Source organism: Artibeus jamaicensis, unplaced genomic scaffold, assembly GCF_021234435.1.
Source record: "Artibeus jamaicensis isolate MK-2021 breed Jamaican fruit bat unplaced genomic scaffold, CSHL_Jam_final scaffold_847, whole genome shotgun sequence".
Lineage (NCBI taxonomy): Eukaryota > Metazoa > Chordata > Mammalia > Chiroptera > Phyllostomidae > Artibeus > Artibeus jamaicensis.
This window is the reverse complement of record NW_026522057.1, coordinates 15,944,988-15,970,759: the sequence shown is the minus strand read 5'-3', so window position 1 is coordinate 15,970,759 and position 25,772 is coordinate 15,944,988. Positions and strand designations below refer to the sequence as shown.

General features: G+C 47.2%; 1 protein-coding gene across 2 annotated transcripts in view; it reads left to right on the top strand.

Moving 5' to 3' along the window:
• Window positions 1–25,772, top strand: part of MAN1C1 (mannosidase alpha class 1C member 1) — a 132,861-nt gene that overhangs the window by 39,530 nt on the left and 67,559 nt on the right. For both annotated transcript variants that reach the window (XM_037135924.2, XM_037135925.2), the window contains exon 2: window positions 14,023–14,119. In XM_037135924.2, the coding sequence (XP_036991819.2) occupies window positions 14,023–14,119 (97 nt within the window). The remainder of the gene's footprint in view (window positions 1–14,022; window positions 14,120–25,772) is intronic.

Genomic DNA, 25,772 nt, shown 5'->3' with positions numbered 1-25,772 from the left:
CGGAAGAAACTCATTGAATAAGTGAATGAAGGAAGGGGGAGACTGAAGTGGGTGAGGGGCTCAGAGGGAACTGGAGGAAGAGGCTTGAGCTACAGGAATGAAGCCTTCATTCTTGGACTTGGAGTAGGCAAAGTCCCACCCAAGCATCACCTTCAGTGCACAGCCTTCTCTCACCCCCTCTTTGTGAATGGATCTCTGTGACGTAACACAGCAATTGGGATTTGAGCTTTAATGTGATTCTTAACCTTTTTGGTGTCACAAATTCCTATGCTAATCTGATAGAAACTATGAACCCTCCTCCTAAGAGTGATGCTCATGGTATGCACGTGTGTACACAAAAACTCACACAGGTTTCCTTTTATTTAAAAGGGTTCGCAGGCTCCTGTCCCATCCATAAACACCAAAATCAGAATTGTGCTTTAAAAAATCCCCCATAGTAGGCATTCGTCCTGTTCCTCTGTAGCCCCAATATCAAGCGTGGTTATTGGCATATAGGAAGTACTTAATATGGAATATTGGGTGGATGAACAGAAGGATGGATGGGTAGATGATTTTGTTAAGTGTCCTGATTTGCCATGACCTGTTTAGAGTTGAACTGATAATTCCATTGAAGTCATCCAGGGGAAGAGAGTCAGCTTGAGCAGAGAATGGCAGCACTCTTTACTCCACTGGTCTGTCTCTGCCCTCGGAGTGTGGTTCTGCCCACACCAGGGAGGCCCACCAATTCCATAAGACCATTTTTCAAAAACATAAAGCATGGTACCCAACACAGTGATGATGGGACAGTTATTTGAAATTGGGCCTGTCTCAAAATCCGAGATTATGTGATTCTGAAGGAACATGACCTCATCCTGAGGCTGAGGGTCTTGTTCTTTGAGCTTTGTTAAACCCACAGGGGAATGATCAGGGACTAGGCTGCACTCCCTGTTGAGACTAGGTTTGTCCCTCAACTCTGGGCAGAGCGGTCCAGCATGGCAGGCCATCTGTCCTCCAGATTCTTCTCCATGGTCACCTGTGTTGAGTAAGTGAGCCCTAGAGGTCCCCCTAAATGCTGCCCATCTTTTGCTCATTACTGTCGTCACCCCCCAAAAAGATAATGTAAATCCCTGGTTTTTAAATTGTTCAGCTCTAGGAGCTTAAAAAATTTTTTTTTGCTTCTATTTTAATCCCTATTTTTCACATTAGGGCATTTGACAATGTTGATTTTTAGACATCAGAATAGTTCAAAACCACGGGTAAAAAACATCCAAAACCTGCAATACTAGCATTTGCTTGGAAAACAGTTGTCAAGGAAATGGATTTTGCAAAAACACTTCCTCCCAGGAGGGCTCCCTTTCCGTGTACCCCCCACATTGAACATTTTTGTCCTGTGTGACACTGGTAGGCAAAGGTACTATTGGCAGGTAATTTGTCTAGCCAACATCTAATTATGAATTGAAGCCCTTGCTGGCATGTTCTGAGGTCGGCAGCTGATGGTGGATGGAGTTCAAGTTCAATTTATAGTGCATCTGAAATGTTCTTGGACTTACAGGAATGACTGAAGAGTTCTTGGCCCTGGCTATAGGCTGGGGAATAGGATTCTGTAAACTCTATTAGCGGACAATGGAGGCGCCTGATAGATGGAGCTGAAATTGCAAAACATTGTTCAATTAAAAGAAAAGGTGAAGGCTCATGGGGCAGGAACTGTGACTCAAGGCGCTCACATAAGGAGATACTTATCTCATGATGAGAGTACTGGCAGCCCAGGCACCAGCCACCGGTACTTGGAGAATTTGTCACTGTTCGACATGCCATCGTATGCATGCACTGCTCAGTTGTGATCAGACTTTACAAGTGAGGCTGGCAGGTTTAATTATCACTTGAGAGAACTCAGTCAAGGAAAGGCTGCCCCAGTTAGAGTTATGGCCACCGACCCTGGCAGGTGGTTAATTACAGACCTTTCCAGTCCCATGGAAGTACAAGGTCCATGTGTAGACTAGAGTTGCTGACAAAGAAGCAGAGAGATGGCCGTGTCTCCGTTATTCCCATTTGTGTTGGGATCTGTTGTATTCACAGTAATCTTTAATTATAAGAGCTATTACCATGGGATGGAGTAGCAATGTTACTCATTTTTGTCATGTTGCCTGGAAACGTCCTTTGTGCCCCAGACACACATGCTTCTGTAGTTACAGGCTGAAGAAGTGAAACCTCCCTCTTTCTTAGTCATTTGCCACCACAATCTTATAAAAAGCTGTTCGGAGAGATAGATGAGTTCAGTCTGTAGGGTGAAAAAATGGACCCGGTATGATGACAGCCAGAGTCTTAGAATTCTAAGACTTCGTTTGAACCAGAGTAGCTCTTCATGATGCAGCATTTCCCAGGAGCAATACAGAAAAAAAACCCCACCCCATTCCTAACAGTTGACTGCGTTCTGCTCTCCTCTTTCGGATAACATTCTGTCCCATTACAAACCAATTTCTGCTGTGGGCCCCATTTTGCACACCCTTACAGATTGCGTGGAGAAGGGAGAAGTTGTGAATCTTTAGGCTTTTGATGGTTTCCAACCTAAGAAATGATCACCAATGGAGAAAATAGGACGTTAAATATTGCAGGTAGAGTCTATTGCATCTCTGTGAAGTCAGGTTATCTCCATCACCCTGCTGGGTTTGAAAATGCCCCATTAATGGAAGAAATTGTGGCGGAGTTATCACCAGAAATACTCAAAAATTTTCTCTTTAAAGGTCACACTGGTGGAATTTTCAGATAACAGTTGGCATTGCTATTTTTCTTTTAAGAGGTAAGCAGCTGTTCTGGGCATGGGGAGAGGTCATCTATTGGGTTTCAGATCTTCAGTTAAGGCTGCAACCCCACAAAAGTGGTTATCACTTAAAAATAATTACATTCTACATTGTTCATGCTAAACTCTTGAGATGGACTGATTGGCATATTTAATCTCATCTCCCAGGCATTTGCTAATTATCATAGCCTAGTTGGGAAAAAACCTAATCAAATAGCTGTTTAGAGATGCTTTGCATTTTAAATTTTTGCTGGGTTTATCCCAGGAAAAGAGGAAAGTTGCCTCTGATTTTCCTCTGGTTCTTTCCCTGACCTCAAGAGGGTTTAACCTTTAGTGGTTAAATAGCCACAGCTATTCACTCAGGAAACATTTTTGCATTTACATTCTGTCTCTTTTGTATCATTTCCACCCCTGACTCCCTTTTATCACCCCGAATGGAGCTTTCTCACTGACTGACTTTCCATCCATGAGGGGGCTGTGGAATTCCAGCTAATGAGGCTCATCCTTTTTATTCACTGTAAGTGGCACCAGCCAGGCCCGGAGTCAGATCTGAAAGTGAACAGTTACTTACATTTTTTTCAGGTGCCTAAATGGAACACCGAGTCCACAGTGAAAGTAAGAGGAATTTTTTTCTTTGCCCAAAAAAGACAAAAGAGTGGCTGGCCTCTGGGGCGAGCAGGTTGGATGCCTTAGATAAGGCATCCAAGACTTAGTGTTATTTTATTAACTGCAGATGAAGAAAACCTCACCCCACCCCCACCCTGCCAGCTGAACTGATAGCATTTTATGCAATGTTTTTTCAGCATTGTGCTCAGAATTGGGAAAACAGGGTGGTTTTCTCCCTTCTACAGAATATACGGCTGTCAGTGACAGACATCTCACCAAGGCCTTTCTTTTGTCAGGCATGTCTGAAAAGGCCTGCCTTTGAGATTTACGAAAGAGCCCTGGTGAGCTACCACCCGTATATACTTGTGCCTCAAAAGCAAGTACAGGGAAGAGAAATTGTGTGAACGTCCCATCACCCATGACAGCCATCAGTCTGTTTGTCTGCCTTCCGAGAAAGGGTCTGTTTGGCTGGCTCGGCAGGAGCTGCCACCTTCCTGCAGCAGGTTCACAGGCTGAAGCAGGTTCACAGGCCTCAGCAGGAAGTGCAGATCTGGAGGGAGCTTGGCAGAGAAAAGCCTGGTTCCATTAGAAGCCAGAGCAGCGGAGCTGGGGCAGGTGCCTTCAGTTCTTTGGGAGTGGGATGTGTGGATTGGAGGGAGGTGGGAGGAGAAAGCGAAAAATCAAGCCAGGCCTGTGTAAGCTTTGATTCTGATCATTCAAAGAGTTCAAAAATCTGTGGCACTTGAAGACCTGAGTTTTTGCTCTCTCTCTCCTAGTCAGTCCCATTAGTTCATCAAGATTAGAGTCTTTTGGTTTTCTTAGCTAATTATTCTTTGGAGTCTGTTTCAGAGTCTTGAAATCAAGTGGGTTGATGTTTTACTCTCTCCCATGTGATTAGGTCATCTTCCATAATAGGGCTGCAGAAATCTTTTTAAGAATACAGCACTTCAGCTCAACACCATCAAGGAATTCATCCCATGAAATTCAGCCTTATCGGAGTGAGAAACCACCACCAACCCCTGATTATGAATCCAGAAGTGTCCTTGCACATCATCCATTTTTACAGACCTAGAAAAAATGAAAAGGAAAGCTACACTGAGCTGTCCAATCAATGGGAGCTTACAGGGTAGCAGCTCCTGGCCTCCTAGGGTGAGTGAGCTCTAAGACCTGAGTCATTTTATATGGCTTTTGTGGGGCTGAGTGTGTCTGCTTACTGCTTTGGAATTCTCTCTCCTGGTGGGAATGGGTAACCTTAACAGTGGGTTTTGCAGAGATTTCTAGCTGCCTGCCCCCCCCCCCAAAAAAGAGGAAAACATAGAAAAGATGTACTTTGAAGTCTGCTGATGGGTGCCTAGGAGGAATAAAGAGAAAAGTCATCTGCTATGTACATGGATACATAGTAGATGCTCAATATATATTTTCTGAATGGATTTTATATGAGGGGAGGTTGAGGAAAGAACAAGAAGAGGCAAAGGTTGGAATCTTCAGATCTGGGTTTGAATCTAAACCCTCCACCTACTGGCTGTAGACCCTTGGAATAGTTACGGAATCTCTCCGAACCTCAGTATCCTTATCTGTAAAATGGGCGTGATACCTGCTTCCCAGAGTAGCAAAGGGAGGATTGAATTAGATGTATGTGATGACATCTGGCACAGGGGCTGCCACAAGGAGATGCTCCATGGTTCATTGTCCAAGCCTCGACTGACACAATTTTACTGGACAAGAAACGGGACCCTTTCCTGCCTGCGAGTGTCCGGAGGTCATGAGACCTCCTTCTTGAGTCAAGGAATCGACTCTCTGAGTAGAACGGTACTATCCTCTGTGGGATCCAAGGAGAACCGCCAGGAAATGGGAATGTTCCACACTGCTCTACACGGATGAGTTAAAGATGGCTCCGAGGATTCTGTACCCAGAGCTGTTCCTCAGGAGACGGAGACGGACTGGAACACAAAGCTCCTGCCCTTGGGGAGCCTTTGTTCTTGTCCTCAGCCGAGGGCTGCCCCGTGAACTCCGAAGGCCTGAGACAGGACACCTAGGCCACTAACAGTCTAGAAAGAGGTTATCAAGGCCGACTTCCAGATTTCAAACAGTATTGCCCCCCCCACCCGGGAAACCTGGCAGCGGAAATCACTTCTCCCCATGCTCTCGTCAAGGTCCCTCTGCCTTTTACTTTGGTACTTTCCTTGTTTTCACTTAAACCTGTTTTTTTTCCTTTTGATATTTAGGCAAAAGAATTGATTCTGCCTCTTCCACATTTCCAGAGGCTCCAAGCACAGCTGGAGCAGCTTTAAAGCAGGTCATCCATTCCTTCCAGCAGATTGAGCCTCTGGGAGCTGGGAATTTGGACATTTCTTGTTTCCCAAAAGAAGCAGAACCTCAGGATGGGCAATCAGCCCAGGCACAAGACAGCAGCCAGTTCTCATTTTTGAGTCTGAGTGCCACGTGCCTTACAGAGGTGGTGGGTCCATGTTTTGTTCATTCACTCATTAAACAGTGAAGCGGCCTGGTGAGATGGAAAGGAAACCACAGCCTTTTGAATCAGCCAGACCCCAGCTTCAAACACAGGCCCTGCCACTTGCCAGCTGCATAGGCCCGAGTGCTGGGAAAAGGAGGCACTAATCTTACCTCAGAGGGTTGTCGAGTGGGAAGCAGTGTGCTGCCACTGTTAGAGTGCAGGCTCCCCACTTTCCTCCTGCACGCATTGCCTGGCTCTGCCACTAATTTGTTCTGTGTCCTTTGCAAGTTATCCAACCCTCCAGGACTCAATTGCTTCAACCTGTAAAATAGGGCCAGTATTGGTAACCCGCCTTGCAAGGTTAATAGCAGGGCTTGGCCCAGGGCTCAGCATCTAGTAAGTGCTCGGCAGATGTCCACTGCTGGATAACAGAGGTAACACGGGTAGCCCTTATTATTACTAATGTGCTACTTCACTTCCTCTGTTTGGCCAGGCTCCATGCCAGGGGTTGAGGATGCAGAGGTGAATAGGTCACAGAGCTCAAGGGCAGGAGAGACAGACACTAAAGAAATTGTTCTCCTGTAGACAGGTTGTCATTGATGGATGGCAAGGGGCTGTAGGAGAACAGGATGCTGGTACCCATGCTCTAGAGCATCAGAATTTCATATGCAGAAAAAAGATCCAGTGGAATGGAAAGTACACTGGAGACGTGGTAGTCTGTTCGCTCAAGTTTTCATTGGCAAGTGCAAAGGCCCCATGGTGATATATTAGTTTCCTATTGTTACAGTGACAAATCACACAGACTCTGTGACTTAAAGCAACACAAATTCATTCTCTTAATAGTTTTGAAGGTCAGAAGTTCAAAACAAGTCTCACTGGGCTAAACTCAAAGAGGATCCTTCACTTTGCAGTCAGGGAACAGATCTCAGTGCAGTGACAGAGCTCGAATTTGTTTGTGACCTTCTTGATCAGCCTCTTTTGTCCATTTGCATACTTCACACTGAGATCATACAGGATCTCAGTAGGATAGTGTCTCGCTCTTCTGGCTGTCCCTTGTGGCCTCACAGCTGGAGTTGCTCCCTTGTTGGGCTGTGAGTAAACCCTTGTTGAGTTAAAGCCACTGAGCAGTGGGTTTCTGTCCCAGGTATCGCTGCCTTCCCATGACCCTCAGGACAGGAGTGGGTCGGGGGCCCCCTGTGTTGTCACCACCCTTAGACATTTAGTCAGCGTATTTTTATGGAAGGCCTCTGTGTGCTAAGTGCTGGGGAGCGATAGCGAGCAGTGAAGCCTACACTCCCGTAGGGGAAATAGGTCCTAATTAATCAAACACACAATTATTATATAATTCTGACTTTAATATTCCTCTGTAATAGGGGCATTCGACCTGATCCAGGAGCCAGGCTTCAGTAAGACATGGCAACCAAGTTGAGACCTGAAAGATGAGTGGCATTTGCCAGGCAGGAGAGTAGTGTCAAGTTGTCCAGGGAGTGGGGGGCCCTGTGGCAGGAGACCTGGATTTTGGAGGAACTGAGAATGAAAGCTAGTGTGGTGGGGACAGAGATGGGCAAGTTAAGCTGAGGCTGGAGGCATGAGTGGGGGGACTCTGCAGGTCCTGATGGGCTTGAATGAGTTTGATCTTTATATCTGACAGAAGTGTGTATGTGTGTGTGTGTGTTGGGTGTAGGGTGGAGATATGAATAAATTTGCATTTCAAATAGTCTCCCTGGCTACAGTGTGGAGAACAGTGTAGGAGGCCAGAAAAGACTGATAACAGAAAAGGCCAGTTACAGGCTGCTTGCTGGAGTCCCACAGAAAAATGCAAGGGGTTTGGATAAGAGTGCGGAGAGAAATGGATGGAAAAATACTTAGTAGGTAAATTAATAGGATAGTAATCATCTTTTGGCTACTTTTTATTGAGCACTTATTATATACCAGCTGCTGTGCCGGTAAATGTTTTACATATGTTATCTCATTTACTCTCCGGGTTGTTAGAAGGATTAAATATTCCTGACCTCCTTTTACAGATAAGGAAACTGAGTCTCAGAGAGGTTCAGTCATTCACTCACGGCCAAACAGCCAGTAGGTGACAAAGCCCTATAGCAGTGTCTAACTTTAATGTGCATTTGGATCACCCGGGGATCTTGTTAAAATGCTGGTTCTGATTTAGCAGGTCTGGGGTGAGGCCCAGGATGCTGCATTTCTCACATGCCCTCTGGGTGTGCCCATCTTCTGATCCCAAGACCACACTCTGAGTAGCAAAGGTCTGTCTGCCTCCGGGGCCCACACTTGGAACCACAGTGCCTCAGAACAGCTAGCGATGGGGCGAGATTTCTGAGACTGCTCAAAATCTGAATCCCCATGGGCAGGATACGGGAGATCTGTGTGGGCCTCAGATAAATAGTCATATCACATTCTCATATCCTACAGGTGACTGACTCTCAGTAGCTCAAGCAAACCCAAAAGTGAGAGGGTAGGAGGCAGCACCTACCCCATCAGTGCCCTCCAATCTCCAGCATAACCGAATCCCACCTGCATCCAGCCTCTGAACTACAGACCAGAGGTTATATCTCATCAGCAGTCACCAATCAGATCATCATGTGGGGTACCCACAGCCAGGGGTGGATTGAGAAATCTAACGTGGATGGTGTTCAGCTACCAAGCTGTCAGCTGTTTCCTGGACTGTTCTGAAAGTGAAGGGGAAAAATCATCTCAATATTCAAATCTCTCTGTAAGGTCATTAGATCCCAGGATTATTAGAGACCAAATCCTTTCCCACTCTGTCCCTGTGAATGGGGCCAGATGTCACTGCTGGGAGATGCAATAAAGTGTGAGCACTTGTCTTTAACAACTGGGAAAATCCATTTCCCTCTTGGCAGCTTTGATATGTTGCAACCTTCGTTCTGGGTCACTGCCAGACTTGGTCCTGTGTGTGTGTGTTTTATTTTTAAAAGGGGAGTATGCCTCACTGTTTCCCTGCTCACTTCCTTCCTCCCCAGTGGCCCCCAAAGAACTTTCCAGTGCAAACTTTGTATTATTTTCCCCTCTGGAGGTGGTCTGCCAGTATTCCCAGCCCCTCCCTCCCAAACGCATCCTTTCTCTTTTGGTTCCATTGGCCTGGGGCTCCTCCGGGGGTGGGGGTGGGCATCTGTGCGGGTCACACAGTGAGTTCTAGTCGCTTTTCTGCGAGAGAGAATCCTAGAGCTCTGAGTCAGGTAGAAAGAATACCTTAAGTAAAATAATAAAGTCTGCCTCAAACTAGTAAATATTTTTCATTTTAAGATTTCATGTCATTATAATTTGTTCCGGTGGACAAGAAGAGCTTTTGTCTGAGAAAGAACTGACAGGATGTCTTAGGATTCAACTTCAGTTGCTCTGCCTGTCACTCCGTCACTGGAGCTTTGTTTTCTGCCTTCGAAGGACTCGGTGAAGGGAAGGCGTCTATTGTTAGGTATCCTCTGAATCCGTAAATCACAGACTGGTGGCAGGGAGGGGCTCCCAGAGACCATGTGGATCCGCCGTCTGTGTCTAACACACGCGCAAATAACTGCCTGTTGTGTATTTGTAGAACCCAGTGGGAGCAGAGGTATAATTTCTCTTGCTTTTTAAGTTCTCATGTGTCTTGATTCGTACAGTTATATTCTTGAGTCTGTCCCAGATTTCTCTTGCCGTAGTTCAGGCCTCCCTGGTCCCAGTCAGCTGTTTCACTGTCCTGGCCTGTGGTTCTGGTGACAAAACCACCCCTGTGCTAATAACAACTGTGTCCAGACCATGGCAAGTCACTTCCCCTGTGTGGGTTTCACATAGTCCTTGTGAAATGTGGCTTTGGGACTAGATGCTGTCTCTGGCACTCATATTATTCTGCTTGACTCTGAGATTCTGGCTCTGGGAATCTCCTTGTCATTTCTCTGGCTGGTGGCCTCCTCTTCTATCAAAACCCAGCTCTGTCCCACCCACCCCATGGCTGACCACCCCAGCACTCCCCTGTGACGTAGGAGGAGCACCATGTCATTTATTCCTTATGTTGTTCATTTGAACAACCGTTAATTTTCACAATACAAACATTTCTAGATATTTATCATAGAAAATCCAGAAAATCTAGGTCAATGAGAAGAAAAAATAACGTCTCAAACATAACCACTGTCAGCATTTTGGTATATTTCCTTCTAGTCTTTATTTTTTTTAAATATACTTATACATGGACCTGTGAGATTCATACTATATAGTTTGGTATCCTGCTTTCCACTTCATATATAATGAGCATTTTTATATATCTCTAACATTTGGAAACATAATCTTAAATATCTGTTTAAAACTTTACGTGTCATACTTTATTTAGCCTTTGCATGGTTATTTCTGAATGAGAACAATGCCCGTCCTGTCAAGCTCACTGAACTACCCAAATCAAGTGAGATAAAGTGTGCCACGTGCTACACAAATGTAGCAGTGATTCACTGTTATATTAGTTTTATCTCTCCAAGTGCTCTACTTTTTGTATTGTCACAAAATTGTTATACATTTTCCTATTCACCAAATTTTGCTCAATGGTGGGCAAAACAAGCTATCTGGCTTTAATCTTTAAAAAGGAATGTACATACTAATAACTTCTGAATTTTTTTCTAGCAGTTTCGCAGATACTCTGGAAATTACTCAAATCTAGAAAGAGAATATGCACAAAGATGTTCATTATGGCATTATTTATAATAGCCCCAAAGTAGAAATCACTGAAATGCCCCATTATAAGGAAAGAAGTTTAAATCTACTTTCTGGGCTGTTATAAAGCTATTAAAAATGATATTTTTCAAGTCTTTGTAATAAAATAGAAACTGTTTATGTCATCATCATTGGAAGAAGCAAAGATGAATGAAAAAAAGTGAGAAGAAAGGCATCAAAATGGGAATAATAGTTATAGTATTTTAATATAGTAGTTTACTTTCTCTCTGCTTCTCTACAATGAGCACATATACTTTGGATGGTTGGATGGATGGATGGATGGATGGATGGATGGATGGATGGATGATGGATGGATGATGGATAGATGGGTGATGGATGGATTGATGATGGATTGATGTTGGATGGATGGATGAGGGATGGATGAGGGATGGTGGATTGATAGATCAACCTTATTTTTTAAACTGTGGTAAATAATGTATACAACCCTGGCCAGGTGGCTCAGTTTGTGGGAATGTCATCCTTACACCAAAGGGTTGTGTGTTTGATTCCTGGTCAGGGCAGATACCTAGATTGTAAGTTTGGTCCCCGTTGGGCCACATATAGGAGGAAACTGATTGATATTTCTCTCTCTCTTCCTCCCTTCCTCTCTCTCTAAAATCAGTAAATATACCCTCAGGTGAGGATTTCAGTAAAAAGGCTGTGCAGAATTGGGGAGTATGGGGCATAGAACTGAGCTAAGAGAAAGACTGTCGCAGTTGTGGGTTGGGGGGTCATGGGGGTTGAAGCCAAGACTGCTCTGGGACTTCTGGAAAATGCTCAGAACCACCAAAGGGGTCTTTTATTTTTGGAACAGAGTAGAACCAGGCACTTCACTTGAACATGGCGATATAATTATAAAAGGAGAATCCAAATTACTAGTTCCTCATTTGCTCTGTCTCCTGACCAGTGTGGGCAGGACCAGCTCGGTGAGGAGCTATGGGTAACAAGAGCTGCAAGGAGACTGGCAGTAGGCACGCTCTGCTATGAATTAAAGTGGAGAAAGACAGGTTTTGTGATGTATGAGTTTGGGTGAAAATGACATCAACCTCCAGCAAAGTTCCCTAATGGGTTTAAAAAAATAATAATTTCAGACTTGTAGAAAAGTTGTAAAAGTCTAGCTAACATTTCACATTTACCCTTTGTCCAGATCCCTCAAATGTTAATATTTTACTGTTTGCTTTTTTCTCTCTCTCACTACACACTCACACAGTTTTCTGAACCATTTGGGAGTTGGCTGCCTATGACTGGAGGTCTGTGGTGTGGAAGTATGTGAAGTCCTCACTGTGGTTCACCTCACTGTGGACCAAAGGGGCACACGAATTTGGATTAAGGAAGAACATTGTGAAATTCCACAGTGGAATGGGCTGCCCTGTAAGGGGGTGAGCACCCTATCACTGAGGGTGTTCAAAGACAGATTGCTTAATCTTTCATTAAGGAATTTACATGGAATAGGAAGTCAAGTGGGTGACCTTTGAGGTCTTAGAACTGCCTAAGCATAAAGCTAGGGACTGTCCATCTCAGAAGCCAAGTCCAGGGGTGTCCCAGGGCACTTATCACCAGTTCCAGATTAAGTCTAGCCTTCCTATGCATCCTCTTCTTGTGCCCCCTCACAGCCCTACTTAGCCATCAGGATACTGGGGTACCCATGAAGCTTCCCTTGAGACACATGCCTACCGTCTTCTGAGCATTTCTGTTACTCACAAGATCCTTCCGTGTGACCTGTTACCTATCTTATCTGTGCCACGTGTGGTCCTCACTGACTCTCACAGCCATATGTTAAGCTCCAGAACCAGCAAATGCTTAGTGAGCACTTGTTAATGTGCCTGCTATGCCCCTGGATGAGTTGCTGGCCTTATGGCAATGAATAAGGGGTAGTGGGACTGGCCAAATAGTTGCAAGCATAAAAACTTGGCTGTAGGCTGCTGAGGGGCTGGGCATCAGGAATGTGGAACAGGAGTGATTTAGGCTTGGCTGGGGAGGAGGTCTCTCTGCAAAAGTGCCCTTTTGGCTGGAATCTGAAGGAAGACAAGCAGTTGGCAGAGAAGAGGTTAGGGGCCGGGAGAGCATTCCCCTCATGGCTGCAGCCCAAACTGCAGCCACACACAGAACAGGACTCCTGATAGGTGCCGCTTAGGGTGTGAGGAAGAGAAATGAGGACTGTCTGGCTGGGGGGGTTTCCTGTGCCCTGCTCACCCAGTGCCTGCGCTGAGTCACTCTTGACTTGAGGTGGGAGATCCAGCATTTGCAGGTCTGTGTGTACTTGGTGTGCGTATGTGTACGTGCAATTGAGAGAAGCTCTGAGTGCCTTCTGAATCCAGTCCCAAGTGACACAGGAATCGTTGGTGCCATTATTCCCCTTTGTTTATGTGGATGATATAAGAACAGGCCACGTTCCAAACATCTCGGCACCCCTGCAGTGACAACTCCTTTGAGAACATGTAGATACCTGTGATTTTCTTAATTACTCCTGTACACCCACATCTCTCTCTCTCTGCCTTAAGCAGGAGGGGGTATTGAGGGCAGGGTGCAGTCCTCGCCCTCCCAGACCTCTGCTCCTTCTTTTCTGCTGTCATCTGTGTTTTCACAGCCTCCCGCTGCTCTCCCACCCCGCCACCACCCTTCCTTCCCCCCACACTGACTTAATCTGAGGGAGGAGGCCAGTCTCCCTCAAGCGCTCATACCCAGCAATTAGTTTCCATATTGCCAATTCCAGATAAGTAGAAAATAACAGCAATGGAACCAGGACTCAAAGCCTGTGCAAAGTGCTAGGCATGCATTACCGTGACATTTGCATGTGTGCCACATAGGAAGACACCTATCAAGCCAGGCACAGGGGTGGGCGGGGTCTGCTGGCCAGGGAGTTGAAAGAGCTGGATCCCAGCCCTGCTGGCTGTGCTGCCCTGACCACTTTCCATCTGTGGGCCTCAGTTTCATCTACGAAACGGAGAGGTAGTGCTAGGTTCTCCCGCCGTTTAATGGAGCACACAGGCTGCAGATGTATCACGTCTGCCCTCCCACTTTGTGCAGCCGGCACGGCGGTAGTTAGCCGTCCCGATGTGCCTGGAAGAGATGGCTTCCACGCCTCGACTCCAGGAGCAGCAGAGCCCAGAGAATGCAGGTGGAAATGTCCAGAAAGAGGGGGCAGAGGAGGAAAGGAGGCCAGAAGAAAGAAAAAAAGTAAAAGGAAGCCTGGAAGTGAGGTGACAAACAGAAATAAACACATATGACACGATAGCCCAGTGGTTCTCCAGTGTGACCCACGGACCTGAAGTATTACGTGGGTACTTGATAGAAAAGCAAATTCAGCCCTGCCAAATCAGGAACTCAGGGATGGGGCCCGTTTTACAAGCCCCCCCCCCCCAGGTGATTGTGGTGCACGCTAAACTCTGAGAACTAATAGGAGTTTTGAACTTCAACAGTCGCCAGCCTGCACTGCTGGGAATCACCACTCTCACGTTCCCACCTTTTCTCGTAGATGATGCGGTTTGCCTGGCAGAGCTATAAGCGTTACGCAATGGGGAAAAATGAGCTCCGGCCCCTCACAAAGGACGGCTACGAGGGCAGCATGTTCGGTGAGTGAACATCCGGGAGACCCACTGCCGCCCCGGTGGCTGAGTGGAATTTATTGTTGGTTTTTCACCTTCTGAGCTGTGTCCCTAATTCTCCAAGTCTTGGTTCCTTCTGGGACGTCCAGGTTTCTGAGCCTTCTAGTCTTGGGGCAACCCTTATGCTTCTCGCTAACCTTAAACACTTCTTTGTACGCACTGATCATTTATTTCTTAGAGCGGACAAACTTGGGAATTTAAGTGGGGACTGTAAGTGATGGGGACGTGTTTTCGAGGAGAAGGTTTGGAGTTCTGAAGGACACAGGACTGAGTTTAAGCTCACTCCTCTGAGTAGAGCTGTAAACTGATACTGGGTGTTTTCACAGAGAAACCGAACACATTTCCAATGAGATGGACACGTGTGCAGCCTTTAGGGTGTGGCGGTATGTCTCTCGCACACCGACCTGGTGGATGTGTAGGGGAGCTGCACGGGTACTGGTGTATGTCCGCAGCTTGTGCTTGATCTGCAGTCCCACTGCTGATGTTCCTGACCTTTCCGCCCTGGACTCCTAACCCAGCACCTCGAAAGACTCTCTCAGCCAAAGAGACTTGCAAGGTGCCTTATTGGGGGCGGGGCCTCAGATTTCAAATTCAATACCCATTCAAATTACCAGCTCTCCTCTGTGCAGGCTTTTCACTTAAAAAGATGCCGGAGGCAGCCTGGCTCCCTTATTCCCTGAGAGGCAGGGGCTGCTGGGGCTGGAGATGGGTCTTCCCTTCCGTACCTGTATTCCTCACTCCCTAGAGACGTAGGCTCCTGGACTCAAGAACCAGAGAACCAAGTCAGAAAACAGGTCTCAGGAAAATCTCCAAGACAGGTTTACGAGAGGCAGTCCACGTGTATGGCCCTGTCAGAAGCATGTGTGTTATGGGGAAAGGGACACAGGACCTCCCTTCCTCCCTCTTAACTGTCTAGCTTCACAGCCCTTCTGGCTACTCAGGCAATCCATTCCCTTTGTGAGGAGGGCGTGTGTGAATTTGGGTAGCTTCTTTTTTTCTCCTCTCATTATCATAGAAATGTGGGGAAATGAGATAATATCAAAAAAGTGTAAAGCAGGCAAAAATAACTCTTTCTACCACATAGATGCAGCCTCTGTTGACATCTTGGCTCATTTCTGTCTAATCTTTTCTTCTGTGAGCTTTTTTTCCTTATATATACAATTTTATGTTCTTTCTTTTTGTTTTCCTGACTTACTCTTATATCATAAGTGTTTCCCTAACTCATTTGAATTTTTCTCATAAAGAATGTTCTTAATGATTGCAGTTATGGCAGGGACGTGCCATAATTCATTTAACCATCCACTAGTGTGGGACGAAGGTCATTTCCAATTTTTCACTTCTAAAAATAATGCAGCAATTATCATCTTTGGGCATAAAATGTTGTCTTAGGATCGATGCCTAGGAAGGACTCCCGAGTCAGAAGGGAGGGTGACAGATGTTTTTTTACCCTCAGATAGGAACGTGTGGATTCCAGTTTAGGAGCACAGCTGCCTCACCTGCCAAGAACACTGACATTTCCCAACAGCCCACGTCAGCGCTGGGGAAAGATGGCTGGTGTGGGTCTCAGTCGTTGGAGCTTTGGCTTCCAGTGTAAATCAGGGACACGATCAAGGAAGTGTCTCCTCCCCCGCTCCCTAAACAGTCTGCAGATATTCAGGGAATTGGTGGTAGGTGGGGTGAGGCTGTTGATATCTGACATTGCACGGCATGGGCATAGCTTTAGCTCGGACTGTCACGCAGGACAGAGGGAGCACTGCTGGGAGGGACTGAGCTAAACTGAGTCCCACTTTGTAAAATTCCTCAAGTCCTGAGATGTAAATCTCAGTCCCCTGCCCCTTTCTTATCAGTGAGCCTGGTGAAGAGTAGGAGCCTGGAATGGTGGGAAGACACCTGGACCTTGATTCAGAAGACCTGGGTACAAGTCCGCCCTTGGCCCTCAGTTGTCTGCGTGGCCGAATGCAGGTCACTTAACGTCTCTGGGCCCCTGATCACTCGTCCTTCATTCTGGGGCTGCTCTGAGAGGATACCTGGATATGCAGGTATCTTTGAGTGATTTACACTCTGCATTGCAATAAATGCGGTTAGCAGTTGCCCGGGTGAGCCCACAGCGGGTTCTGAGGGCCTTCGGGTTATCTGTCTCCCAAGAGTGGCCTTGGCAGGGCCCTGGGTGCCCCAACACCCAGTGCCTATAGCACTCCTGGCAGTGAGGCAGAGCCTTACTTCTGCACCCAGCAAATGAGCCATAGTGGGCATCTAACTCCTAGGAAAGCAGACGTAGAGGGACTCAGGCACCAGACAAGGAGAGCTAGTCTTGATTTACTCACTTTTTCACTTAACAGATGGTTATTTGGGGCCTTGCCTAGCGCTGACTGCTAGGGACATGTGGTAAATGGCACAGCAAAAACTCCACCAATTCTGCCAAGACATATACTGGCAACCCTCCCCCAGTCTCTCTGGGATCTGTCCAGGTGCTCCTAGAGAGAGGGACAAGTAGAAGGTGATCGCAAGTGGGCATGTGACCAGTACTTCACTGGCTTTAGGTTCGGTGCCTCTGGAGCCCAAAAGACGTGGGATCAAATTCAAGCTTCACAGCTTCCTGGTTTATAACCTTGGGCAAGTCATTTCTCTCTGAGCCTGAGTTTTTCTGTAAAATGGAGCAAACAAGAACATCAAACCCCCCACTCAGGGCCAGCCTGACACACAGAACCTGCTTTACAGGTCGTAGCTATGATTACTGTTACCACAAACGGACCTTATGATACAGAGGAATGCACCACAGGTGAGGGCTTAGGGGCATTCTAGGAACCAGGAGGAGGCTCCGGTTTGGGACACACCCGTGCAGGGCTTTGAAGCCACACTACTCCCAAAGACAAAAGGAGATGCACTGGCCCAAAGTAAGCGGCTTATCATACCAGCACTTCTTTTTCTGGATTCACGTGGGCTGCTGGGCAGCATCATTTCTGGACCCTGCTGCTGCCGTCATCGATGACCTTCCAATAAGCAGGGACCTGCAGGGAATGGTCAAGTGGCAGCAGTGCTCACCTCATCCACCTGGCTCAGCTGATGTGCACAGAACCCTGAGCTGCCTCCTGGTGCTGTTTGCATGCAGGCTCTTACAGCTTCCTCTCCAGGCCTGCAGGGCCAGGAGGCCTGCATATGGTGAAGGGTGAGGAGTTCACGCCAGTGCCGGGCTTTGCAAGATTTACAGGATCTGCCGCGAGGACATCAGATGGCAGCCTGGTGTCCCTGTCGGTATATCACCCAACTGAATTTCCCCTCCCAACTGGCCATGTGCCCTCCCTGAATATGTTCTCACTTGGAGAGCAACACTGCTGGGTGAGATGTCTCTCAAGCCAGTCCTTGTGTCCTAAGCAATTCAGTGTCAAAGTGGCTTCCTTTTTACCAGCATCCAACTGATCAGAGGCTGTGAGCAAAGAAGACAAGGCATAGCCTGCTCCTCTCCTGGGCCCTGGCCTCTTTCCCCTTCCTCTGAGAGGTGACCAGATGGGACAGTAAATGTCCAGGTGGGTGGTGAAAAGAACATGGACTTAGGATCCAAGTGAGCCTGAGTGAAACCTCTGTGTTGCCACTTAGCAGCTGTGTGGCTTCTGACTGCAGAGTGGGACAGAGGCTACTTCCTCCTGGATTTGTGGTGACAGAGAGAAGACATGCACTGGGCCTAGCTCCATGCCAGACAGAGCTGGCACTTGATGGGAGTGCTCTTGTCACTATTAAGGCACAGAGGGGTGTCTGCCACTTGAAGAACAGATTCCAGGAGGGGTGGCTAGAGGAACCAGCCACAGAGCAGCAGAGGCCCAGCTTTCTCACTTGTAATAAGGGGCTGCTTCTAGGACATGGGGGAATTTTAAATAAGCCAGGTGGACAGTGTGGACTCTTGGGTCCAGGGAGCTTGGATTTGCAGGCTGTTGTGCCACTTACTAGCTATGTGATCTTGGGCAAGTTTCTTAACTTCTCTGGCCCTTGGCATCCCAGCTATGCAGTGGGTACAGCAACAGTACCTACTCACAGGGTCGTTCTGAGAACTGAATGAGTCAATACATGAGAAATGTTCACGTCCATGCCTGGCACAGAGGCAGCATCTTCATATTCAGCTGCCCTGAGGATGATGGAAGGTCCTTTGGACAGTTTCCCTGGTTTTCACCAAGGCGTGCCCAAGCCCTTTGGACCCAGGCACCCACATAAGGGCTCTAGGACTTTCCCAGCCCTGCTCCCTCCTTCCCTGTTCCCCCAGCCCTTGAGTGCCTGTGGCAGAGGTTGTGAGTGGGCAGCCCAGTGATAGGCGCTGTACCTCTCACCCCTTCATCTAAGCAGCTTACAATGGAATGTTTGACAGGGCAGAGGCAAGGGAGGATTGGGGTTCAAAGCAATGAGATAAATCAGCCTCCTGCTAACAAAAGGGTTTCCAGGCGAGTGGTAAGTGACACCTCACACTGAGTGCCAGCTGCCAGCCTTGACGAGCATTAATTCTCCCAAGAAGCCAGAGCGATTTGTGAGAACTTCATCCACCTTGGCAGGGGGAAACCCTCACAGGGCACAGAGTACTAGCTAGGAGGTGGCCACTACAGAGGCCCTTGAAGGCAAGCCTGACTCCCTCATCTTAGAGTTGGGGAAATGAAGCTCAGAGAGGGCAAGGGACTTGCCCAAGATAACACTGAAATTGTCCAAGGCCAGATTGTTGAAACACAGACCTATGGTCATGGCCAAATCACCACCATGAATGAAGCATTCTCAAAGCGTTAGCAGGAACAACTGTGGGGAAGTGTATGATTTGGGGGCCAGGACTCTACCACCCCCTGTAAATGTGTCACAGCAGGCACTGCTGCTGCACTCTCTTGTATTCTTCTAACAGCCCTTACCTATCTTATCCCCATTTCACAGATGAGGAAAATGAGACTTGGTGAGTTTTGGAACTTGCTTCGTCACACTGTTATCAAGCAGAGACACCAAAACCCAATTTATCAACTACCATGCTACCCTGCCCCCCGTGATCACATACAGTGGCCCGTGACCATGGAGAAGGGAACAGAGCAGAGAGAGGGTCTCAGGGCGGGTGGTGTTGCATCTTTAACTCCATCGCCCTCGTGGAAGCTGGGGAAGGCAAGTGCATCATGGCTGGATTCCGCAGCCTCCCATCTCTAGGCGTCGGTATTTGCTGGACATTGACTGAGTACTCAGGGCTTGGGAAAAAAGATTCAGGTTTCCCTCCTTTCTCCCAGCACAGGAAAATATTTTAACTCTGTCCAATAAGCTGAAAACACCTAATTGCAAAACATGCCATTGATCATCCGCATGATAAGTGGGAAATCCTCACAAGGCACAGAGTGTGGATTTGAAAATCAGACAAGCCTGAATTTGAATCCCAGCTCTGCCGCCTACTAGTCATGTGACCCTGGGCAAGTTTCTTAACCCCTCCGCACCTCAATTTCTTCATCTCTATGACGCAGATAATATCTACTTCACCCAACACTTGTGAGGATTAGATAAAGTGGAAGTATGTAAATACCTGCTCATGAGCTATAAGCTGCTGCCATTATTGTTATATTTATCATAAAATAATTGAGCAAATAATTGTATCCCAAGGAAGGAGATAGTGCCTGGGTCACAGGCTTTTCGTAAATATTGTAGAAGGAAAGAAATGCTTCCTGCAGCCTCTGTCGGCCCTGCATCCTGGGTTTGGCGGGGGAAGGGCTGGGCCCTGCTTTGCTCTCTGTTTCTCCAATTTTTTGCTGCCCTGACCTTCTCCTCCGTCACAAAGTGCAGCTCGACTCAGCAGTCTGACCCTGTATGAGCAGCTGTCCTGCTCAGTCAGCAGATGTGATCTCGGGCGTCTTCTCTGTGGAGGACAGAGGTGCTTGCCTGGCCAAAAGCAACTGCCCTCTGCTCTGTGCTGGCCCAGGATGCCTGTGAGAGCCCCAGATTGGATTCTGCCCCTGCCTGGTAATCCCGGATAGAACTGTCAACCAAAACCCCATTTTGAGGCATGATTTATTGCCTTGGGCGAGTTAAGAGGCAAAATGAACACGGCATGATTTTCAGATCACAGGCAGGGAATGCTTGGCCTTGGCAGAGAGAAAAATCATCTTTGCCTTGTAAACGGAGCAAATATGATGTTGAAGAGGGAATAAATCCAGGCCCCTCGATGTCGTTTTTACAATTGCTTTTTGGTGTGTGACTTAGTAGTGCCTTCTGCAAAATGTTCACAGTTTCCTACATGCACATGCCAGTCTCACTGGGTATTTTTGTGGGTGAGAGTTACTCTACCAGCGTGGCTGCCTGGGAAACTGCACACTTTGCCAGACAGTTTGTAAAAACCACCTGCTTCCCCAGTTTTCCTCAAATCTCTGTGTTTCAATGGATTTCTGACTTTGTTTCGGGGAGGCACCAGTTTTGACTTAGGCCCAGGTTCAGATCCCCAGCATTTATCAGCTGAATGAAATTGGGCAAGTTACAAAGTTCTCTGAACTTCAGTTCACTTGCTTGTAGAAGGGTGGGGGGTGTGAAATTAGAGAGCTCTAGCACACTTCCTAGCACATAGTAAATCCTCGCAAGACATGCGTTTTTCTCCTTCCCTGCAGGCACAAACATCCTTCCCAGTTCCTTTCCCTTCTCCCTTTTTATTGGGTAACAGAGCACTTTGACTTATCTGGCTGAACATACTACTTCCTCTTTTTACAAGTTTTGTTTTATGAGTTCTTTTTTTCTTAAAAAAAAAAGAAAGAAAGAAAAACAAAACACCAAGTGTCTATAGTTTTTGGGAAATCACTGTCAGGCCGTGTGGCTCACTGATTTTGGCAAGCCGTGGTGCACATTCCTGACCCAGGCCTTGAGCTTGTTTTGAGAAAGAGCTGTCATCAGCCTCGGAAGTGGCGATGTTGTAATTCCTTGGATAGAATGGATCATTCTTAAGGGCAGCAAAAAATCCTTCCCGGTAGTCATGTGTTTTTTGGAGCCATGGTTGCTCCATCTGCAGGCCAGAGGCTGTCACAGTGCAGAGCAAATGGATAAAAGCACCCAGCCACTGGCAGATGGGCCTTTAGCACAAGGTGCAGAACAGGATAAAAATACCAACCTCATGCAGATGAAGGACAGGCAGAACTGGCAGTTGCAGGTCAGACCCCCCAGGGTGGTCTTGTGGCCTTGAATGGTGACACATCCAGAATCCTTCAGCCACCTTCTGAATACCAGAAGGTCCCTAGGGTCACACTGGGTGATTATCAAAGCAAATCGTTCACCTCCAAATTAGCCTGCTTATTTTCACGCTCTCTGGTCCTGCTGACCACCGATGGCCTGGTTGGCATGGCATTCTGCACCCTCCCCCCTCAAAGATTTTTTCCCAAGCAATTTCTAATTAAGATGCATTTTGGCTGTTTTCTTTGTCTTTTTGTTTAAAAGGCTTCCTACCAGCACAGAACATAATTTATTTCTCTAGAAAATATAGTAGCAGGTTGTTGTAAAAAGAAAACTCGAGCTTGGGAGTCTCAGGTCCCCATCCCAGCCCTGGCGCCAGCAGCCACCCGAGCCGGCGTCTTCCTCTGGGCTTCATACAAAGAGGCTCGTCCTCTCTGGGATTCCTGATTGGTTACTAGGTTGGTTCTTTTTTTCACCCCTGTCAGGCTACTTGGGCTGTGCTGGTTCTCTTGAAATCTGAAATTTTCAGTAGCTAGTCTTGTTCCTGTCGAGAAAGAGTGAGTCAGGGTATCTATTCCCAGAACAAGTTGCCAGGGACGCAAGAGATGATTCATATTGAAACTGACATTCCCTCCTGCTGGCAGTGTGTTCCCGCCCACTTTCCACAGGCCTCTTCTTCCTTGGAAACAAGGCTGAGTCCATAGCAGACAACCAGCCCCCTGTTCTTTTCATGGCATTGATGGTAAGCATTTGCCCAATTTCTCAGCAAACTCAGTGACAAATACGTATGTGAATTTGCAAAATCTTAGACTGGCAGTGCCAGTTGGATTCTTCTGCACCATCCGGTCCCATGTCTGGTGACGGGGAAAGAGGCACTGATTGGGACAGGGACTCACAGGTCTGACAGCCAGGACTAGAACCCTGGTTTTTAACCTGAGCCTCTATCTTTTCCTTTTCCTTTTAATTACTTCTTAAAAATTGAGGCGTAACTTGTAACTCACAGTAAAATGCAGAAACATTAAATGCATGCAGAATGAATTCTACAGCCCAGTAACCAACCCCGTAGATCAAGAAGGAGAGCATTTCTGTCGCCCAAGAAGTTCCCTCGGACCCTCCTGGCCAGTAGTCCCCAGGAGTCACCACTGTTCTGACTTCTGTCTCCTTAGATTTGTGTTATATGCTTTAAAATTTCATATCGTATATACTTTTTTATGGCTTACCTTTTTCACTCATAATTATATCATAAAGTACTGTTCATTTTTCAAGTTTTCCCATTCTACTTTTGCTGGACATTTTTGATTCCAGTATTGGTAATTATGAGTAGAGTTGCTATAAACATTTTGTTGTTGTTGTTTAAAATTTAGTGACTGATTATTTTCACTAGCTCTAGGCCATTAATAATCTACTTTCCATTCTTGTATAGATTTATCTATTCTGAACATTTCATATAAAAAGAATCAGATAGCCCTGGCTGGTGTGGCACAGTGGATTGAGCACTGACCTGCAAACCAAAAGATCGTCAGTTCAATTCCCAGTCAGGGCACATGCCCGGGTTGCAGCCAGGTCCCCAGTTGGAGGCATGTGAGAGGCAGCCAATCAGTGTTTCTTTTGCACATTGATGTTTCTCTCCCTCTCTTTATCCCTTCCTTCCCCCTCTGTAAAAATAAATAAATAAAATCTTTTAAAAATTATACAATATGTGGCCTTTTGTGGCTGCTGCTTTCACCTAGCATAATGTTTCGAGGTTCATTCACATTGTAGCCAAGTATTCAGTACTTTATTCTCTTTACTGCCAAGTAATATTCTATTGTATGGACATACCACATTTTATTGATCCATCCAGCAGTTGGTGGACATTGGGATTGTATCCACTTTTGGGGGGCTATTATATATACTGCTGCTGTGAACATTCGTGCATAGGTTCTCGTGTGGACATAGGTTCTTCTTTCGGGCATACGCCTAAACGTAGGATTGCCACATCACGTGGTAGCTCTGTGTGTCTCCTTTTGAGGAGCCGCTATACTGTTTTTCAAAGCAGTTGCAGCATTTTGATAATCTTGCCATGAGTATGTGAGGTTTATAGACACTTTTGTACGTGCTTTTGGTGGAAATAAATAGTCGTTCACGTTGAGATCTACCCAGGATTTGAATTGCTGGGTCATACTGTCTGATGGTTTGTTGAGTTTAAGTTGAAAGCTGCCCGCTTTCCAGAGTGAATAAACTGGCAGTCCCACCAGTGAGGATGAGAGTTCTGGGGGTGAGTCCTTGCCAGCGTTTGCTGTGGTCAGTGTGCTTAATGTCACTCTCCCGCCGAAGGTGAGTGACATACCACACCCCCTTGTTCAGAGCCCCAGCTTCCTGGTCCTGTGCTCCCTGGAGCCGAGCTGCCCTGCAGTGCCTGCTCAGCCCTGGTCTGGAGAGGGCCCCATTCTTCCTTCCTTAACTGAGGGGTGAGTTGGGGCTCCCAGGCCAACAGCTTCTACTGCTCCTTGGAGAAGGAATGGGTGGCAATATCTTCCCCTACTACCCCCTCCCCACACTGTCTTCTCAGTGACACGGGGTGGCCTCTTTACTTCCCAGTCCACCCCAGCTCTGACACACAGGTCCAAGATGGCACAAACCTGAAATTTCTCTAGTTCGATTACTATGACGTGAAAGGGTCTTAACAGAGAAAATGTTGACCTGGGAGTTAGAGACTTGAGTTCTCCAAATCCTGGCCCCACAGCCAACTGCCTGGGCACGTGTCACATCTCCTTTCTCAGCCTCAGCTTTCTCTCCCGTGGAGTGGGGACAATGACACCTGCTCACGGGATTGTCATTGGATCACATGAGAATGTTTCTTCATCTGTCAAGGATTGTTCAGTGTCTACCATGCACCAGGCACTGTCCTAGACACAGGGAAACAGTAGGAAGCAGGATGGACACCTGCATGGACCTGCCAGGCTAGAAGGAAAATGAAGCCTGAACTTTTAACTTTACTTACTGTAGTAAGAGTGCTGAGAGATGCACGCTCACTCCAGGGGCTCCTTAACAACTTCCGGGAAGGGCGGCCTCTGCACTAGGGCCTGAAACAGGAATGGAGAAGCAGAAGGGAGGAGTTACGGGCACAGAAACACAGGTGGGTGGGCCTAGAGGGGTGATCGAGCAAGACCCTGGCCCCTTGGATCTAAAAGGTGTTTAGCGGGGTGCAGGGAGAGGGATGGTGGCGTGGTAAGAGACCATCTGTGAGCACTGCCAGTGGGTAAATGGGGCCCCATGAATGTAACTCCCTAGAGCTTTCTCCCCACCCCAGGCCCCAGGAGTCGGGAGGCTTGGCTTCTAATTGCTTCTGGCCATCTATCTGTTCTATGACCATGTTGTTCTCTGAGCTTATCTCTCCACCATATAGTGTGGGTGTCTGACATATGGTCTCTCATGCTACTTCTAGGTCCTAAAATAGGAAGTGATTGGGCCACTTTGGGGTGTGCTTCTCCCTGGCTGCAGAGAGCCTGATGCATCCAAGTGGGCAGCTGGCTCAGTGATGGACGTGGGGGTGCTGCACTGGTCACGGTGGCCGCACACAGGGTGAGGACCAAACTGTAACCACCTCTGGGAAAGGCGGGAGCCAGGACTTCACTCCCCCCACCCCCCAGGGCCTCTCGGGCAGGCAGATCAGACCCGCTCCACAGACAGCTGCCCTCCCAGGCATAAACGGTTGGCATGAGAACCACGCAGGGCTCGCTGGGAATTGTTGAAAAATTCTGAAGAGAGCCTGGAAGAGGACAAAGAGGCCCGGAAGTATGTTGTCAGCACGATTTGGGGCTAATACTCAAGTTTGTTTTTCTTTTCATCAAGTCTGAAAGGCGGTTTGAAATCCACGGCTCTTGCTTTTTTTTTTTTTTAAATCACTGGATAAAGCACAATTGCATTTTCTCCCCCAATAACTTTGAATTCTGGAAATAGACTGTGTAGGGATAATTGCTGTTGTCTAATCCCACCAATGGCCAAGCAAATGATAAGAACAGGGAGGAGGGGAGCCAGCGTGGTGGAGACCGTCAGCCTGTTTCTTACCCAGCAAGCAGGGCTGTGCTCCCCAAATAATACTGTTCCCGAAATAGCAGTTGCCCAAAAATGCATCTGCATATTGTTTTGTAACAAGTAACTGATGATGCATGGGGATGTGGAGCGGTTAAGTTATTTCTTAAGTTTCAGTTCAATTCCACAACTTTGCATTGAGTACTTCTCCACTGTGTGCCAGGTTCTGAGCTGGGTATGGAGTGGGGAAGAGGGCACCAAAGCGAACAAGACAATGAGCTTATTGGACAGGAGACAAATGACGCCTGGCTATGCTGCCAGACAGAATGCGTGCCTAAGCAAAATGCCGCAGTAGAGAACATCAGTATCTCAGGAGAGCTGCCGAGCAAGTTCCTGAGACTGTTTTCAAAGTTTTCATAAAGTTCCCCACATTTCATTGCAGGGCAATCAAAAGACG